Source organism: Pimephales promelas, chromosome 8 (assembly GCF_988280905.1).
Source record: "Pimephales promelas chromosome 8, fPimPro1.hap1.1, whole genome shotgun sequence".
In the NCBI taxonomy this organism is placed as follows: domain Eukaryota; kingdom Metazoa; phylum Chordata; class Actinopteri; order Cypriniformes; family Leuciscidae; genus Pimephales; species Pimephales promelas.
This window is the reverse complement of record NC_142776.1, coordinates 29140064-29157837: the sequence shown is the minus strand read 5'-3', so window position 1 is coordinate 29157837 and position 17774 is coordinate 29140064. Positions and strand designations below refer to the sequence as shown.

The 17774-nt window shown below is 37.3% G+C and overlaps 5 protein-coding genes across 8 annotated transcripts; 3 read left to right on the top strand and 2 right to left on the bottom strand.

The window, feature by feature from the left end:
* Window positions 1–314: 314 nt before the first annotated feature.
* On the bottom strand, window positions 315–1808 carry LOC120491501 (uncharacterized). Its single transcript, XM_039689392.2, has 3 exons — window positions 1592–1808; window positions 895–1109; window positions 315–796 (listed from the first exon to the last, which is right to left on the bottom strand). The coding sequence occupies exons 2-3, from the start codon at window positions 1103–1105 to the stop codon at window positions 477–479; spliced, it is 531 nt and encodes a 176-aa protein (XP_039545326.2). The 5' UTR covers window positions 1106–1109; window positions 1592–1808; the 3' UTR covers window positions 315–476.
* A 20-nt stretch (window positions 1809–1828) lies between these two features.
* crbn (cereblon) lies at window positions 1829–7777 on the top strand. The gene is made up of 11 exons (XM_039689385.2): window positions 1829–1985; window positions 2464–2573; window positions 2813–3015; window positions 3190–3348; window positions 3448–3604; window positions 4556–4618; window positions 4913–4997; window positions 5088–5203; window positions 5330–5394; window positions 6337–6468; window positions 6570–7777. The coding sequence occupies exons 1-11, from the start codon at window positions 1913–1915 to the stop codon at window positions 6745–6747; spliced, it is 1341 nt and encodes a 446-aa protein (XP_039545319.1). The 5' UTR covers window positions 1829–1912; the 3' UTR covers window positions 6748–7777.
* Window positions 7778–8034: 257 nt separating this feature from the next.
* On the top strand, window positions 8035–10307 carry vhl (von Hippel-Lindau tumor suppressor). The gene is made up of 3 exons (XM_039689393.2): window positions 8035–8551; window positions 9384–9506; window positions 9707–10307. The coding sequence occupies exons 1-3, from the start codon at window positions 8356–8358 to the stop codon at window positions 9898–9900; spliced, it is 513 nt and encodes a 170-aa protein (XP_039545327.1). The 5' UTR covers window positions 8035–8355; the 3' UTR covers window positions 9901–10307.
* Window positions 10308–11171: 864 nt separating this feature from the next.
* Window positions 11172–16293, top strand: tatdn2 (TatD DNase domain containing 2). Of its 3 annotated transcripts, none has more exons than XM_039689371.2 (7): window positions 11172–11304; window positions 11903–12222; window positions 12365–12706; window positions 12994–13956; window positions 14047–14174; window positions 15332–15515; window positions 15612–16293. In XM_039689371.2, exons 2-7 carry the CDS (start codon window positions 11914–11916, stop codon window positions 15750–15752), a joined length of 2067 nt encoding a protein of 688 aa, XP_039545305.2. In that variant the 5' UTR covers window positions 11172–11304; window positions 11903–11913; the 3' UTR covers window positions 15753–16293. The 3 variants fall into 3 exon arrangements, with proteins under 3 accessions (XP_039545305.2, XP_039545306.2, XP_039545307.2); XM_039689372.2 differs by lacking the exon at window positions 11172–11304 and adding an exon at window positions 11312–11433; XM_039689373.2 differs by lacking the exon at window positions 11172–11304 and adding an exon at window positions 11342–11529.
* A 130-nt stretch (window positions 16294–16423) lies between these two features.
* ghrl (ghrelin/obestatin prepropeptide) lies at window positions 16424–17480 on the bottom strand. Of its 2 annotated transcripts, none has more exons than XM_039689391.2 (5): window positions 17337–17480; window positions 17126–17240; window positions 16906–16986; window positions 16716–16824; window positions 16424–16563 (listed from the first exon to the last, which is right to left on the bottom strand). In XM_039689391.2, exons 2-5 carry the CDS (start codon window positions 17237–17239, stop codon window positions 16556–16558), a joined length of 312 nt encoding a protein of 103 aa, XP_039545325.2. In that variant the 5' UTR covers window position 17240; window positions 17337–17480; the 3' UTR covers window positions 16424–16555. The 2 variants fall into 2 exon arrangements, with proteins under 2 accessions (XP_039545325.2, XP_039545324.1); XM_039689390.2 differs by having other exon boundaries at window positions 17126–17264; window positions 17337–17355.
* Window positions 17481–17774: the final 294 nt, after the last annotated feature.

The following is a 17774-nucleotide window of genomic DNA, read 5'->3' as shown; positions in this document are numbered from 1 at the left end:
GAAGGATGAATTTGCAGATGAATCTTAACAGAGCTTAGGTAAAGCTTTATTGGGTTAAAAAGCCCATATATATGTATATATGTATATATATATATATATATAAAATCGTGGTGATAAAAAGAGTAGCATACAATGTTTATGAACTTACATTTCATGCAGGTAGAAACCCTGAAGGTCACTATCTTTGGAAAGTACCATTTTTAGAAGCAGTTTAACATTTTTTTTTTTTAAAGAAAAAAATCATAAGGTTAAAGTAACCTTTTTATTGGTCAGCCCTCAAAGGTCAGATCGCTAGGACACAATAAGACATGATAAGTTTTTTTTTAAAGTTTATTTAAAGCTTTATTTAATAAGAAAGATAATTGTGCAGAAGTAATTTAAAATCAATTTGAATATATATATATATATATATATATATATATATAATTAATACACATAAATATACAAACAAATAAAGAATAAACAAACCCTGGAAATCAAAGCATGTTGAAAAGATCACTGAGGAGGACTGTTTCATCATCATCATCCTCAGGCCCAAAATTAAAACTCCATCCTTCATAAGCAGGTTGTTCACCCATAAAAAAGTCACCATCCAACCGGAGCGTATGAAGTAGCTCCTCTAGACTAAAATGCTGAAAACCCCTTTTACTATGAAACACTTCTTTATTGATGAAAGGTTCCGTGTCCTCATTCTGATCTTTCTTGAACTTTCTCTCTCTGTCCTGATCAGGGTTAGTTAGATAGTCCATTTGATCATAGACTCGCCTCCTCTCTTTGTCAGACAGCACCTCATAGGCTAAAGGGGAAAAAATGGAACAAAATGATTAATAAAATACTTTAGTTTGGTAGTGAATAAATGTATTTTAGGATGTACACTTGTGCACCCACACACACCCTGAGCAATGTGTGTGAAGGTCTGCTGTGCATTTGGGTGTTGGCTCTTATCAGGATGGTGTTTAAGGGCCAGCTTGTGAAATGCTTTCTTGATCTCCCTTGAAGATGCAGAGCGAGGAACTCCAAGAACTGAGTAATAATCACTCACACAAATACAGGTACACACACATAACAGAAGCACCAAGCATAAATGCTCTGCTGACGACATCATTCACCTGAAGATCAAATGAGAATAATAAACCATTAAACCTACACATATAGGCCAACTATTCAAACATCAAACCTCAAAACATATTTAATGTACTAGCAGAAAATAAACATCTGGCATCTGTTAACAAATTATGCCAAGTATTTAAGCCATTTTTTCATCATAAGTAACGTAGCGTTTATTTTCCATAAACGCAATTGCTTTTAACTTTCTTTTTTTAAACCAATCCATTCATCAAGGTGTCCTAGCAGAGCAATCACAGGTGTAGTTCATCACATTAACTATGGACATGCTCGATGCTCCACTAAATTTGAAAACCAGAAAGTAGCTTATTGTTTGAAGTTTTGCTAGTATTGGTAGCCTGGTGTCCGCGCGCACACACAATTATAATACAATATACAATGAAATTCACACTTTTCTAGTGTCCAAAAACTCTTAGGCCCACTAAGGTTTCATAAGAAAGAAATTCATAAATTTCAGCAAACTTACCAAAGTAGGCCAATTATTAATACACCCAGAGCATTCCCTGAAAATTAAGTTACTTAATCACGATCAATAAACGCAGACTTTTCTTCGTGAACGAATTGTTTTATATGGATCTTTAAGTGTGAATCATTACAAAAGATTTGATTCATTCGGATGATTCCAAAGATTCATTATGCCACTAACATCCATTGATTCGATTCATTCGGATGATTCCAAAGATTCATTATGCCACTAACATCCATTCACGTGAGGGCGCTGTGTTTTTGCCCGCATGTCTCTTCACGGTAGTGCTTCTTCTTGAGAGCGGATTGTAAACACACGGCTATGGCTGCTGAGAGGGGCGGAGGCGACAACGACGTTAACGACGAAATGGGGAACCAACTACAGCTCCTGCCAGGTACGAAATGCTATTTGTGTCCTATTAAACACGGAGTTATATCAGAGTCGAAACCATGACATCTTAATGTCCTCCTCAAAACTTGAAGGGAGATCTTTACAGCAGTCGCCGTGCATGACAGCTGACAGGTTTTCTTTACTGAAACTGAAAGTGTCTGCGTACACCTGTTATTTAGATTAGAACACACAGTATTTGCACTTGTGTACACGTTTAGGAGCTGTAGCAAAATGAATGCAACAATATTTTGAAGTCAAGTGTTGTACGTATGTACCTAGATGAGATGAGAGAGACTATGTATTTAGATGAGATGTTTACTTTTTGCTTAAGTACTGACTTCATGTGTGCAAGTTGTCCTCAGATGACTCATTGTAATGTAGTAGTTGACAAAATGAAAGTAGAAGTAATAAGTGGAAGTGGAGTAAATAATAAGAGGAATTATATTCCACTTCTAATCTTTTTTTATTTATTTTTTTGATAGAAAATGAAGAGGAAGAGGAGGATATCATGGAGACCGAGGATCGAGATGGTGAGGATGCAGAAAAGCCAAGTATTATAAACTTTGACACAAGTCTGCCAACTTCACACGCTGTGAGTGTCATCTATCATCAGTACTTTTAAACACTAATAAGATTAAAATCATTTTCAGGATATAGCTCTTTCACTCATTTGAATTCATTAGCGTGCACGTTGATATTAAATAAGTAATTTATGGATCCATTTTTGCTGTAAAAGAAATCTCAATTTATAGAAATAATGTAACTACAAGTCATCAATAGTTTTTTATTTTATTTTGCATGTTCGTCTTCATTTGTGTGTGCATTGTGAAGTATCTGGGCTTAGACATGGAGGAGTTTCACGGCCGTACCCTGCATGATGAGGACAGTGTGCAGAATCTGCCAGTTCTTCCCCACGTCGCTCTCATTCTGATCCCAGGTCAGACGCTGCCCTTGCAGCTTTTTCGACCACAGGAGGTCAGCATGTTCCGCAACCTCATAAGCCAAGACCGCACGTTTGCCGTGCTTGCACAAAGGTATTAACAGACACAATATGTAGAATAATAACTCCACATTAATGATCACGTACCTTTGATTCCTCTTCAAAGACATTATTTAAGCAGGTTGCAGTAGAGGGTTTGCAGGTGTATTGATATTTCTTACATTTAGACATGTATGTCATAGTTTGACCAGGTTTCTATTTCTCTCAGTCCTGATGGGAGTGGAGCAGAGATAAAGGCAGAGTTTGGGACGACGGCAGAGATCTATGCATTTCGTGAGGAACAGGAGTACGGCATCGAGACAGTGAAGATCAAAGCTATTGGACGGCAACGCTTCAGAGTGCATGAAATTCGCACACAAGCAGATGGGTAGGGATATTCACATGCTTTCAGTGGGTACAACACTATTTTATATTGAATTCAGTTATGTAATGATAAAAACTTTTTTTTTAACTATATATTTCGTAGGATTCGTCAGGCAAAAGTACAGATTTTATCGGAAAGGATTCTGCCAGACCCTTTATGTGCACTGCAATTCCTGCCCTGCTTGCAAACCAGCACTCCACAGACCAAATGCTCACAAACAACACCACAGCAGGACCGGTGCAGCCAGACCTACAGACAGGTAACTGACATACAGATAAATGCACATCACTTTAGACCACTTTAGGAAACATCCAAGGGGGTCACAGGATGAAATGTATAATATTGTAAGTAAATTGCTGTTGTAGTTGTTATTATATTAAAACATCTAACTATTATTAATGCACTAAAGATCTAACTTAATTAACCCTAAAACTGTATTCTGGACAAATGTGGGCAAAATAGTTTTGATTTATTTAAAAAAAATATTTCCCTTGATCTGAGCGGTACAAGACTTGGCTACTTTTCCTAAGTTTGCCTCCTGAACACACACACTTTTTTTTGACTCAATTCTACAATGTTAAGTGGGTAAAAAAAAACCCTCCTTAATCTTGTATTTGGGTCAAAAATGGGCACCCATAGAAATGAATGGGAAAAACTGTAATTTAGAGCATTCTAAAATAAGCAAAGTCTTCAAAAGGTGACTTCATCTTTAGGTATTAGCTCTAAGAACTTATTGGAATGAGATTTTAATGTACTTAAAAAAAAATAATAAAACTTAAAAATTAGCATAATTTACATAGAAAATATGGTACATTTTGAAGTAAATAAATTCAAAAATACCCCCAAAATAAAAAAAACCCCACCATAAATGGATAGACAAAACTTTATCGAAGACATTGATATAACATTTATAATAAATAAAAATTAGGATCATACCCGAGTCCTCTGTGCCCACATTTGTCCACAATTACAGGATTAAGGGCTATAAAGTCAATATGGTTTGAGGGCTATAATGCTAAAAAACATACACTCAAGATTAAAACTGAAATATCCCCCCCCCCCCCCCCCCAATAACTACTTTTTTAAAGAACATAGTTTATATATATATATATATATATATAATTGGACTAGTTATTCTACTTTATCAATGTTTTGCCATTACTTTTACACATAACTTACATGTCATTTTCCATCTCACTTTCTTTCATAGAAGAAACTCCATTGTGCTGGTATGACCTCATGGCCTCCCTGGGTGTATGCCCTATATGACTCTGTGAGTTTGATCTCTTATTATCAATTTGATTATATCATAAACAATATATTTTGCACCATACATTATAAAGTCATAAAGGGGCAGTTTTTTTTTTTTACCATTTTACCTCTTTGAAATTAGAGAGACCTTATTTACTCATTGTAAATATTATTTAACTTTTATTCTTATTATTTATTTAGATTGTAAATACATTGATCCGTTTCTAAAAGGTACAATCTCAGCAAACTATCATCATCATTTAGATATTATTGACAACATTTTAGCACTGATGGTTATGTTTGTGTTTCTCTCCAGAAAACTCTCATGAGCAGAGTAAAGAAACAACTCCATGAATGGGATGAAAACCTCAATGACGAGTCCCTGCCTACAAATCCCACAGGTACACACTGAGAATGAACACACAGACACTTTCAGGCTCACACACACAGTCAAGTAGTTAAAAATGGTCTCTCTCTCTCTCTCTCTGCAGATTTCTCATACAGGGTGGCCGCATGTCTACCAATAGATGATGCTCTACGACTTCAGCTACTGAAGATTGGCAGTGCCATCCAGAGACTGCGCTGTGAGTTGGACATCATGGACAGGGTGTGTATGTGTATAGTTGCCTTTGTCTATTAATCTTCATATTCGTCTATTTGTCTAGGAGTTTGTTTTATTTATTGTAAAATGCAGGAAAAGATCATGTTCATATTTGTTCTTGTCTCTTTACAGTGCACCTCTCTCTGCTGTAAACAGTGTCAGGAGACAGAGATAACCAGCAAGAATGAGATCTTCAGGTTAGACAATTACTTTTTTTTTTTTTTAATGGTGAGAACTTAATTTGATAATGTAGTTATATTATTTGGCAATTGAGGAGAATTAAAGGGAAAGATTACTAAAAATATATATTTTATCATCAAGGCACCAAAGCCACATCAAGCACCAATGAGGAAAATAAAGCACCCTAAAAGTTTCATGAAAGTGGTAGTATAAATTTCTTTCATTAAAAAACAAACAAACAAACAAACATTTAGACATTTTTCATCTTCTGGTGAAAAAACTGACTTCTCTCTGGTGCAGAAGTTGCAACACAGAAGTTGCAACCAACTTCTATGTTGTGACATATTTCCAAGTAAAACAGAATATTGATTAGAGGGCGGGGTTTTACTTTAGCGCACCTCTTCTCCATCCCTCGCTCATAGCAGACTGATGGTTGGAGGGGAATGGTTAAGGATATTCAATCAAATCCATCAAACTGACGTCATCAGAGAAGCAACGCCATTCCAGATCGGAAGCAAATTTGTAGATTTTGATTTGTATTATTATAGACAAACAAATTATTTTTAATTATTCATCACAAGACTATCAAAGTAAATAAGGTCAATTTTTTTTTCATGATGACTTTGAACCCTGCACCCTTCTTACAATTGACCGCAAGCTCACAGTCAGATCTGCCTCCATCAAATCTACAACTGATGGATAGAACCAAGTCCTCTCCCTACATTTTTTTTATTCGAATGCACATTAAACATTGAAGAAACAATGTGTCGCTCCTGTTTTATTGCAACTTTAATATTCAAAGTCATTTGAAGCCATATGATAGCTTTAGTTGGGGAAAAGATCAAAGTTTACATTGTAAAGTCATTATGAGGCTTGAGGCTTATCAAATGATGAGGGTGATCTTCTCCTTTAAGATAGAGATGAAAACAGTTACTGATGCAACACTCCTCTGTCTTTAGTCTGTCTCTGTATGGGCCAATGGCAGCATATGTGAATCCGCATGGTTATGTTCATGAGACACTTACGGTCTACAAGGCCAACAACCTCAACTTGATTGGACGGCCTTCCACACTGCATAGTTGGTTTCCAGGGTGAGATTTAATGCTTTTGTTTTTGATTAACACATTATTGCTTTTGATTATACACATTGTTTGGCATTGTCACATAACATTCGATGCATTTCTTTTCTTAGGTATGCGTGGACAATTGCTCAGTGCAGAACCTGCGGCTCTCACATGGGCTGGAAGTTCTCAGCAGTAAAAAAGGACCTGAGTCCACCTCGATTCTGGGGTTTGACTCGTTCTGCCCTGTTACCGACAATCCCACAAGGCGAGGAGGGTGTCAAGGGGTCACGCTTGCTGTGCCTGTGATGTGATCCGACGATTACTTGTGACCTTTAACCCAAGAGCTCATAAGCATATGCTCCCCGAGGGGTCTCCTCTATCACCCCAAAAACATGAGACTCCAAACCACACCTAGAGAGAGAGAAAGAGAGAGAGAAAGTGTGTTTGTGAGTTTATATGTGTAGATGTGTGCATGAACAGGGAGAGGAATGAAAAAGGGGACAGTGATCCATAAGATACAGAAGTAGAAAGAAAAACAGAATTTAAGTTGTTGCCTTCACACACCTTGTGCTGTGTAAATTACAGGCTGACACGTGCAATATCATACCGTATTAGTTCTTTAAGATTACAGTCTGTTGTAATGCACTTAATTTACAGTCTAAGCAGTCTTCATCATTACTACTAGATGACAGTTGATGATCTTTAAGCAAGATCTTGTTTGGATGTTCATGAAATAAGTACTGTGTTAAAATAGGGACAAATCTCTTACACCATCTCATTTAGTCTGACAAAAAGTCTTTCATGGCCTCATTTATTGACATAATCAATCATGTAGAATACATCTAAGCTTCAAAACAAGATCTAAACTGCTTAAAATGAAATAATTCTCCACATGCTTGGCACACAACACCTGGCTAAAATTGTCAGATTGTGAAGAATAAAGGAAATATCAGGGAGTTACCCTTTATGTTATTCTCAAAAACTATTTTGTATTTCTCAGTTTTTTTTTTCTGTTTTACCTTTTCCTTTGTCATTTGATTATGTGGAGACCATTAAATTAAATGATAGTTTGATGTATATTTTGAAAAGCCAAAAACATGTGTGTGTCCAGAATGAAAATAGCGTTGGACAAACTATTCTCCTCTGATAACGTCCTAAAAATGTAAATATTCTGTTCACATGTTCATTAAATGGATATACAGACAATCGGCACACACATGGATATTCTACACCAGTTACATACAAAAACACTGACTTGCATATCTGTAATGTTCAATACGTAACATACTGTTCAGTTCAAATAAATTCTCACCAATAAACCACATCTGAAAAGTCAGTGTGTTTCATTTTTAAGGAAATTTTGGTAACACTACAAAACATTTATAGTATGACACTCCAAACAGAGCCATAGTTTGAACACATTTGTAGACAAAATCCAAATCAGTAAATAATTCTATTCTGTTGAAATTATTATTTTTAGCGTTCTGCTGAAATAGCCAACTTGGGTCTTTTTTTTAAAGAGAAGTATACAGTATAACGTAATAATTTAGTATTTCATTAATGCGTCATGTTTTCATTTCTGATGACCAAGCCACTAGAGGGAGGTGTTGTTATGCTGTCGCGTGCTTTCTTCTTCACTGGCTCTCAACGTTATTACGCAACAACAACAAACGTCAAGCTGTAGATGGGTGTCTGGTAGTCACGTACACGTTCTCTTTCTATTCTTTAAACAGATGCTTGATGTTCTGAGCCAATTAAAGTGAACTTTATCGTATCTAGTTAGTGTATTTTTCTGTTTGCTTAGCCTTTAAGAGAGAACTAGCGCTTTAGGTGTAACTTACTCCGTAGTTTACTTAGCGAAGCTGTTATTTGTAGATTTGTGTTGGTCCGGTCCTGTCCTGTCCTGTCCTGTCGATGCCTCAGGAATCTCAGGAGGGGCAGCAACCGCTGCCGCTGGTCAGATCTCTGGTTAGCCGGATACCGGCCTACGTGTTGTTCTGTAACAACAGCCCGCGCGTGGTGAAGCCCGTCTGGATCAACTTCCGAGGGGAGCCGCAGCCATACGTAGATATACAACCGTACACCGGTCGAAGAATGACAACTTATGTGGGTTCGTCAAATTATCTTTGAATTACGTTCAAGATAAATTGGTAAAATTGCAGTGTGAGGCGTTCAGCTTGTTCAGGTTTATTTTAATCATGTTACGTACACCTTAAGAAGTAAAAACGTATGTCGTTCCATGAACAAAAACAGCATTGTTTTGCACCAGGCAAACCAAACTGTTCAGTCTTTAGGTTGATTGAAACTGCTTGAAAAATGAACTTTGACCCCGAGTGTTAGTGACTCGAAACCTTTGACATCTTGTTTAGACTTTTTGCAAATGGAGAGGCTGCTCACTGCTGACGTCCAGCTCCCCCTTTCTGGACGTAATGGGACCCTACCCTATCCCTAAACCCAGAGGTGGAGCTTGGGGAAGGTCAGGCTTCCTCCATTATGTCCAGAGATATTGTCAACACAATGTACATTATGTCCACCCTATTTGGATGTAATTTGTCCAACATGGGTGGAGGTAGGTTCAACCAAACCCTAACTTTAACCATGACTCTACCCTCCACCTATTAGATCAATGGAGAGGGAGCTGAATGTCATTATGCTCTGCAGTGAGCACCATTTGCATTGCAGAGCCAAATGGGTGAAGCTTGACCAAGTCCAGCTCCACCTCAGTGGGTCTAAGGGGTGGAGTTTAACTTAATTTATGCTTGGGCATAAGTTTAGGTTAAGGGTGTGATTGAACCTTCTAGCTCCTCAGGCAGCCTCTTGTTTTTTAACTTCGTCATGGCAATAAAATGAATAATCTCAAAGATATTGTCTCTGTGCCTTAAAGGGTTAAGTAGTGCAATAATCTATTTGAATAAAGCTGTCTGTATTTCTGTTTACTTCAGGACATCCGTGGATGTTTCGGGATGCAGAGACTGACGATCCAATGGTAGTCAATAGTAAAGAGATGTACTTGCCAGCCTCCGTTGAAAATGGACAAGTCTCAATTGCGCACATCACATTGCCTGGTAAACATATTTCACAATCTTACACTAATATATTGAGTAACTGTGATAACTGTATTTCTAGGCATGGCATAAATAAGAACACTTGATATTATTTTCATTGTAAAAGAAAAAAAAAACTGGAACCACACACACACAATTATAGAATCATTAATCAGACTGTGAATCTGAAATTGACTTTGCACTTAATATTTCTTTACCAGTGTTGACCTTGCGAGATCGCTGTCTGCAAGTTGTGAGGCGTTTGGTGCGCAGAGAAGATATCTGTCGGCTGGAGATCGCCCGCTGCCTACAAGATGACCTTGCTCAGAGACCCAGCATCCACGCAGATCTACGACGCGTCAGCCAGCGAGTGGAACAGAAGTTACTGGAGAACAGAGAACAGCAAAACAGATGAAAACATTAACTGTAAAGCGTTAACTGTACGAGGACATTTTTACTGAGCAGACCTGTGCACCAGCACCATATACAACAGACAATGTAGTCTGACACTGTAAAATACAAACCTGAGATCAGGCGGAATATTTTCTTAAGCAAATGGATGCTTTAAACATGCATCAAGCAATGCATTCAGGTCATTTAGGATTTAATGAGTGGCACTGATTTGAGAGCCCACAGAAAGAACTTTAGAAAATGCAGATTTTGTGTGATTGTCTGTGTAGTAGACCTTGCAATAGTTCTTGTATACTTTTACTCTGTTACCAATAACTTTATACTTGCAAAATGTTCTTTGTAAATAAATAAATATTAAATATTTGTAATTATATGTAACTTTCTAATTAAATCTAATGACTCTTGCATCAAGCCAGCATTCATAGATCTATCTATCTGTAAAAATATACATACAAGTGTTTAACAAATTAATTAGACCATCTGTCATAAAGGGAAAACACAAATAGCCTAGGAATATGTCCAAAACTTGTTTAAAACTTTTCTTTTTGTCATTAGGCAAATAGCAAACTGAAACAGATAGTCTTTATTAACACATAACAAAAAAACAAAAAAGAATATTTCCTATGGCCTTGATAGCAGCTTCCATTGTTGCTGGCATTGTTTTTATGTAAAGTACTTTGGAAAAAAAATCACAACTACTATACAATGTATTAATTACTTACAATATTTGTTGGTCAAAACAATGGTTTGATGTTTCTGTATATTTATTTATATTAACTCTTTGTGCTTTATCGCTTTTAAACATATATATATATATATATATATATATATATATATATATATATATATATATATATATACCAACAAATAATGAATAAATTGTATAAACTTGTAGCATTTAAAATCCTTGATATTTAGTTACAAAGCACTTAATCATCTCACCCCATAGTCTGGTGCATGTTGCGAGGAAGATCAACATGATTTCAGCCAAATGGTTTTCAGCGAACTGGATCTTTTCTTCTTCTTTTGGGCATTGTGGGCAATAACCATAGTAATACGTCAAAAATGTTCAACGGTTTAAAAAAAAAATTGAATTCCTGTGTCCGCCCTTACAGAAAATTGCGTTTCAGTAATAAACCCACAATATTACCTCTAAAGTTTCTAGAAAATTATAATATTGCATTTAACCTTAATTCTGTAGGTCAAATTAAATGTTCGTTTTCATATTCCTTCAAAGTCTACACACATGCTTGAAATGCACACTCCATACTTGGTAAGTAACTGTTCATCACGCATGCTATCCAGGGTCCAGTACGGTGAGGACCGTTGACAGCAGTGAGCAGTGTTTCACATCGCTAATTACTTACGCACGTGATCCACCTGAACTTTCATCCGCATAGGCCTTAAGGTTTGTGATAATAAGTTTGATGTTGCTTTGACAGAATCGGGTTTAATCTAGACTATTACACGCTTTCAAACTATTTTCCGTTCTTGTTATCGCCGTTATGTGCACTGACGCTTGGGGTCACAGTTTTAGGTCAGGCATGATGAGGTTTCTGCTAATTACTAGCATCTGTAGTTAACTAATAGCTTTTTAAATAAACCTTGTTAACGCGTTTTACAGTGTACACAGGTTTGTGCTTTTATTTAATAATGTATAGAAATAAATATATTGTATGAAAGATCCGTCGATGTTTCTAACCTTTTGGCTAACCTAACGTTACAGAAAATGCGTGTCTGCTGCCCATTACGCTTTTAAAGATACGTGTATTGAATTAAATTATTTAAGGGAGTAAATGTAACTCCCCGTTACTTCAGTGAGTCTCAAATGTCATTGTAACTGCATTGCTTGCTGGACTGCATCTCCACTTTGAATTTACAGTGTTTTGGTTTGTTTTTAGTTTTGGACCTGGAAGTGTTCAAACACTCAAAATTGGTTTGGAAACAGCTGCACCTGTTTATGGTTCTAATTTTAACCCATGTATACATTTTCTTTCTTTCTTAAGATCCTAGTACGATGAACCGCAAAAGGGAAAAGGTGACATTGACATGGCTGAATAAGTCGATCAACTCCCCCAGAAAGCTCATGAAGAACAGTGTGGGTGTGGCACTGCCCACATGCTGGGATGGAGATGATGAGTGTAGTGCTATGAGCGAGGCTGGCTCTCCTGGCCTGAACATATCTACTGGGTCAGCTGGACTGGGCGACGTTGAAAACATGCATCTTACCACTCCAAAGCACTCTACTGTACGAAGTACACCTAAATCACGCTTAAAATTGACTGGACCTCACCGAGCACTTCGGAAAAAAAACAGTCCCATTGAGGTGAGTAACTAAGTTTTTTTTTTTTTAATGTTTCTATGTAACTAAGTAAGTAGTAGTATTAAGTGTGTATTTAAAAATGGCATGTATTTGAGTGGATTTCCATTGATTTGTGTATTTATTTATTTTTTGGTGAGGCATTTAGGACACTGTTAAAAGGCAACAGTCTTCTGTTGAGACTTCACCTCCCTCTTCTGAGAAAAAACACAGGAGTCCAGAGGATGGATGGAAAGTAATTTACCTCAAGGCGCTGAATGATGCAGTTGGGAATGCAGAGAAAAAGTCATCATTTGGTGGGCCTAAAAGTCTATTTCCGAAGAAAACCCCAGACAAACCTGGGAAGGCAGAGGAGGAGGAAAACGTTTGCTGCTCATTCAGTGAGAAGAGTGAACCACTTTCTCTGTTCACGACTAAGGATGGTGGGCCTCCCCCGCTGGAGATCATTGAGACAGAAGATGAAGGGGAAGAAATAAAGCTAGACACCAGGGTAATGGATTCTACTACTTTTTTGGGATAGGTGGGGGGAGAATGTATCATGGTTTCATCAAGAAACTTGAATATTGATGATTTAGGACCAAATTCAGCATATTAGATTGATTTCTGAAGAATCATGTGACGTTAGAGACTGATTCAGCTTTAGAAAATTCAGCTTTGCATCACAGGAATGATTACATTTCTAAAAATATAGCAAAATAGAACATTTTTAAAATGTAAATTTCATGTTTATTCTGGACTATTTTAAAGAATTGATACTGACTTTGTCTCTATGCACAGAGTGTGATCCTAAAGCGGCCAGAATCGCCGGATTGGTCGGATGTTGAGGACCTGGGCCAGGTTGAAGTTTTCTCGCAGGATGAGTCCTTTGAGCCAAAGGGGCAACAAACAAAGCTTGAAAGGGATTGTAAGCTTGTGGACTTCAGTGACACTCCTCCACCATTGGAACACAACCCTTACTCCGCATCACCAGCTGTTTTAATACCTTCAACATTCTCACAAGCCCTTAGGAAATTTGAATCTCAAGGGGCTGAGACTACCCCAACTATCCCAGCCAGGGATGCGGAGCTGTGGTCAGAGCATCCACCTCGAACTACAGCCTCTGACCTCACAACCCCCAAGAACTATTCATGCTGTATGTCAGTTAGGCGGTCCCTCAACATCAGCAGCTCTACTCTGGCCGATCCGTTGATCCCGATCCTCTGGCCGAACACCTACACATCTGAAAGCTGGCATTACTCTCCTCAGACTACACGCAGGACTTCAGAATCGAATTACGCATCCTCACGGATGTTTCTGGCTGCTGACAGTGAGACCCGCAGGGTGTCGGTTGGCTCGGAGCCTCTTTGGTTGTCAGATTTGACCTACTCAAATGCAGATTCTGCAGGATTTATTGACACGCACTGTCACCTTGACATGCTCTATGGGAAGTTGGGTTTCCAGGGAAGCTTTCAAAGGTTTCAGCGCAAGTATGCAAGTAGTTTCCCTTTGGAGTTTAGGGGCTGCATCGCAGATTTCTGCAACCCACGAATCACAGAGAAAGAGGCCATCTGGGAGGGGCTACTGGCAGAGGAGAAAGTGTGGGGTGCATTTGGTTGCCACCCACATTTTGCCAAAGAGTATAACCACACTCATGAGCAAAGCATCATGCGAGCTATGCGTCACCCTAAGGCCATAGCGTTTGGAGAGATCGGTTTGGATTACTCGCACAAGAATTCCACAGACTCAAGGAAACAGAAAGAGGTATGGCAGACTGGATGATTACGTCCAAATGTTTTAAGCATGTACTTGAGAGCGTCAAAAGAACATAATTTCTGCCTTTTTCCTGTCAAGGTGTTTGAACGGCAGTTGCAGTTGGGCATCACTCTCGGGAAGCCTCTAGTCATACATTGCCGTGATGCCGATGATGATTTGCTGGAAATTATGAAGAAGTGTGTCCCCAGGGATTACAAAATACACAGGTCAGTTCTCATAAAACAAACACTCGGGCTAGTTTTTTTTTATGTTGGTCCTTAGGGAAAAAAAAGTTATCTATTCAAAATAAAAACTCATGACTCATATTTCACTCTAACATTAAACTAAAGTAATAATTTGTATTTGGAATTAAGCAATGAAGCATGTTTTAAGGAGCATTGATATTTATTTTATGTATTTATTTTTGAAATATTTACAATATTTGATTTTTTCCTATTTTTAAGTCATTCTGTCCATACAGGATCCTTTTTTTTGTATTTTTCTTTTTTCTATCATATATAATCTTTTATATATATATATATATATATATATATATATATATATATTCTGCTTTATTTTCTCTTATATTATTTAGATAAGATTATCATTTATAAAATAGAATATCTTATATTTTGAGGTGAAATTACATTATATTGTGAGATTTTATTGTGCCTACATTAATATTAGTTCAGTGTTGCCAATTTAGCACCAATAAAAACTGACTAGCAACAAATCTAGCAAATTATTTATTTTGCTTTATTTTTGGCTGCTGGTTAACATTTATTTGCTTTCCATTGATTAAAAGTATGTAAATGAGAACGGTTTTATTGGACATTCGGCCATAGATGTATAAACACATGCCTCATTAGCTGCTATTTCTATGGGCTGCTATACGCAAGCGTCGATCAAAACACCGGTCTGTGAACACTCGAGAGCAAGTTGACTGCCCCTGCAAATGTACTTACAGTAGAGTATAAATATCTAAATCTGCAATAGACCTCAGCAGATGATTTTTTCTAAACTAATAATACACAAATACGAAGGCATCAGCTAACAAGACATTAAAAAGTATAAAAACCTGTAATATTGAGTTATATGATGCAATTTTGCGTCATCATTGATTCGCACTGTGAGTGACAACACGCTGACCGTTCCAAGATGGCGGGTGGCCTGGAACGGTCGAATGTTGCATCTATGTACACACACATCTATGCATTTGGCTATATACTATATTAAAACGCGGTATGTGAGCATGGATTAGGAGAGAAAGCTTATTATGTCATTAACGACTGTTTGAGCAGGATTTTTCTACTGTCCATTTGAAATATTTGGCAGCACTGGTCAGAGTTTATAGTCTACTAACCTTTGTTCATATGTTTGTTAGACACTGTTTCACCAACAGCTACTCTGTGATTGAGCCGTTCCTAAGTGAATTCCCTAACCTGTTTGTGGGTTTCACTGGACTGGTGACGTACCAACGTGCTATGGATGTTCGAGACGCTGTGAAACAAATCCCACTCAACAGAATCCTACTGGAGACAGATGCACCGTATTTCCTACCCAGACAGGTATCAGTGCTAGTTACTAAGCACACATTGTTTGATTCCACTAACACATATGTGTATGACTTGTCTATATATTCACCTCTTTTTCTCATTCTGTAGGTGCCCAAGTCCGTATGCAGGTTTGCTCACCCTGGTATGGGCATACACACGCTGCGTGAGATTAGTGTGCTAAAAGAAGAGCTGCTAACCACAGTGCTGCAAACAGTACGGCAGAACACTAGACACGTATACGGACTGTGATTGGAAACGCTACTTATTTTATCAACTGAAGTCCTTCAAAATCTTAGTCCTGCTAGCAGTTTAGGCTTGCATCTTTGGCATATTCTTTCTTTTTTTTTAAAAAAACCTTTTCCTTGTGTTTACATAACAATGTCTTCAAGAATTGATATTCCAATGTACTATAGTGTGTGTTGAGTGTATGAGCATTGCTGCTTCGGTTTCCTACCGTGTTAAAGGGAATTTCACATCAGTTAAAACCGTTAGCAATGATACATTTTAATATCTCTTCAGTTTTGTTTTAAAATTTGTTCTCTGTTCTCAGGTTTCTTTGGCTGTGTGTTTGCATGCATGCTTACAAGTTATGTATGCTTTTGAGACATAAGTGGCATAAAATGCCATCTTGTGTTTTCCCATATATTAGAAACCAGTCATTTTCACGTGAAAATTTATGTAAAAAGAAAATGTGAAACAAATGTGAAAAACCACAACAAATAGCTTTTACCAAGTTGTTGGTTTTATATAAATGTAACTTTTGTTTAAATAAATGTATATGCAACATGAATGGGTGCATGAAAGTATTATTTTTTTTTTTTTTGAGAAAGACAGGGCTGCTTTTCATTTTGTGACTGCAGGATTTATGTAACACAAACATGACCCTGAAACCCAACACTTGAGAGTGAGCAAAGAAAATAGAAACCATAGTCCGAAGGTTATTTCTTTGTCATCCTTTATTTTGTCAAATCAATGTGTTCGAATTTGATTTAAACTGTAAATCATTTTTATGATTTATCAGGAGTTGATTTTTGTAGGATTTGTAGATCTTGTCAGAATTCTGAAACAAATAAGAACATACATTTAGCGTGTTAGTTTGAAGAACACTAAAACTATTCAAATACAATGGTGTCTTGAAGAATTTTCTGTCAGAAAGCACTTTTAGTTAAATCTAGGACTTTTTCTGGAAAATTTTCCTTTTGTTTGGCTCACCAAATGGAGAATCACTAAGAAGATTCACAAGAACCTTTTGCAGGACAGGACCGTATTTCTCATATTCTGCTTCACTCAGAGACACAGACAGTTGGAACGGAGCGCTCATCTAAACGGATAGTGAGAACAAAGTATGACTACAGAAGTAACTCATTGAAATCATATTTAAATGTGCACTTGCTGGTTTTACCATAAACTGATCATCCTCTTTAATCACTGGGATCTCTGACTCGGCAGCATCTCTTCTGCCCACCCGTGGTGGCCTTCGACCCTTGAAAGTGGAGACACACAACATATCTGATGCCAGACTTCAATTGATGTAAACTTGACCAACTTCATTTTTTAAATTGAGTGCCTACAAATGGTTAACTCCAAACAAACTCAGACATATCCGCTAGACACATGCTCACCTGTGGTTTCTGATCAGGACTGAGGAAGCTGGTGCCGCCTCTTACAGATTCCAAACATAAGGAAAGAGCACATAAGAGCAGAAATATGTGGCTGGCACGACTGCGTAGAGGCATCCTGGGAAAGTCACTCGGTTTAGTTCTGTTTTATGACAACTAGCTTAATGACCACTTTAAAAGTAAAATGATTTTATATAAAATCAATCAAACCCACCTTCTGTAATGATCAAACTGCTTCAGTAGGTCTGCACACACAGATCTGCTTCTCACTTTTATAATAGCCTTTGGTTAACAATTAGCATTAAAATCTACAAATGAAACTGTGAAAAACAAACAGAACTAAAAATCCCTGATTGTTATATTATGTGAATGTGTAACAAATATTTACCTTAAGGTGATATGAATATGATAACAGATGATGACAAATAAAGTAATATGGTGATGTGGCTGCTGTGTCAATAGGTGTTACTAGACCACTGAACTATTTCCTTAGCAGGTTAATACAGACCTGGCAATTCCTCTGTAACTGGAGCAAATATTGGGTACAAACATGCATTTTCAAGTGGACTCACCTTTGTACATGGTTCGCAGCATATTCTTCCAACAACATGATCTATGTAGGTTTTTGTGGCAATTAAAAAACAAATTTTAC

Bases quoted from the DNA above. Each gene is read 5' to 3' on its own strand.
- LOC120491501 (XM_039689392.2), bottom strand. From the start codon at position 1,105: ATGATGTCGTCAGCAGAGCATTTATGCTTGGTGCTTCTGTTATGTGTG. The intron at 797-894 runs GTGTGTGTGGGT...TTTCCCCTTTAG, and splicing joins CTTCACACACATTGCTCAGG to CCTATGAGGTGCTGTCTGAC.
- crbn (XM_039689385.2), top strand. From the start codon at position 1,913: ATGGCTGCTGAGAGGGGCGGAGGCGACAACGACGTTAACGACGAAATG. The intron at 2,574-2,812 runs GTGAGTGTCATC...TGCATTGTGAAG, and splicing joins GTCTGCCAACTTCACACGCT to TATCTGGGCTTAGACATGGA. The intron at 5,395-6,336 runs GTTAGACAATTA...CTCTGTCTTTAG, and splicing joins AGCAAGAATGAGATCTTCAG to TCTGTCTCTGTATGGGCCAA.
- vhl (XM_039689393.2), top strand. From the start codon at position 8,356: ATGCCTCAGGAATCTCAGGAGGGGCAGCAACCGCTGCCGCTGGTCAGA. The intron at 8,552-9,383 runs GTTCGTCAAATT...TGTTTACTTCAG, and splicing joins AAGAATGACAACTTATGTGG to GACATCCGTGGATGTTTCGG. The intron at 9,507-9,706 runs GTAAACATATTT...TTTCTTTACCAG, and splicing joins TGCGCACATCACATTGCCTG to TGTTGACCTTGCGAGATCGC.
- tatdn2 (XM_039689371.2), top strand. From the start codon at position 11,914: ATGAACCGCAAAAGGGAAAAGGTGACATTGACATGGCTGAATAAGTCG. The intron at 12,223-12,364 runs GTGAGTAACTAA...TGAGGCATTTAG, and splicing joins AAAAAAACAGTCCCATTGAG to GACACTGTTAAAAGGCAACA. The intron at 14,175-15,331 runs GTCAGTTCTCAT...TATGTTTGTTAG, and splicing joins AGGGATTACAAAATACACAG to ACACTGTTTCACCAACAGCT.
- ghrl (XM_039689391.2), bottom strand. From the start codon at position 17,239: ATGCCTCTACGCAGTCGTGCCAGCCACATATTTCTGCTCTTATGTGCT. The intron at 16,987-17,125 runs GTGAGCATGTGT...TCCACTTTCAAG, and splicing joins GTCCTGATCAGAAACCACAG to GGTCGAAGGCCACCACGGGT. The intron at 16,825-16,905 runs GTAAAACCAGCA...CTATCCGTTTAG, and splicing joins AAGAGGATGATCAGTTTATG to ATGAGCGCTCCGTTCCAACT.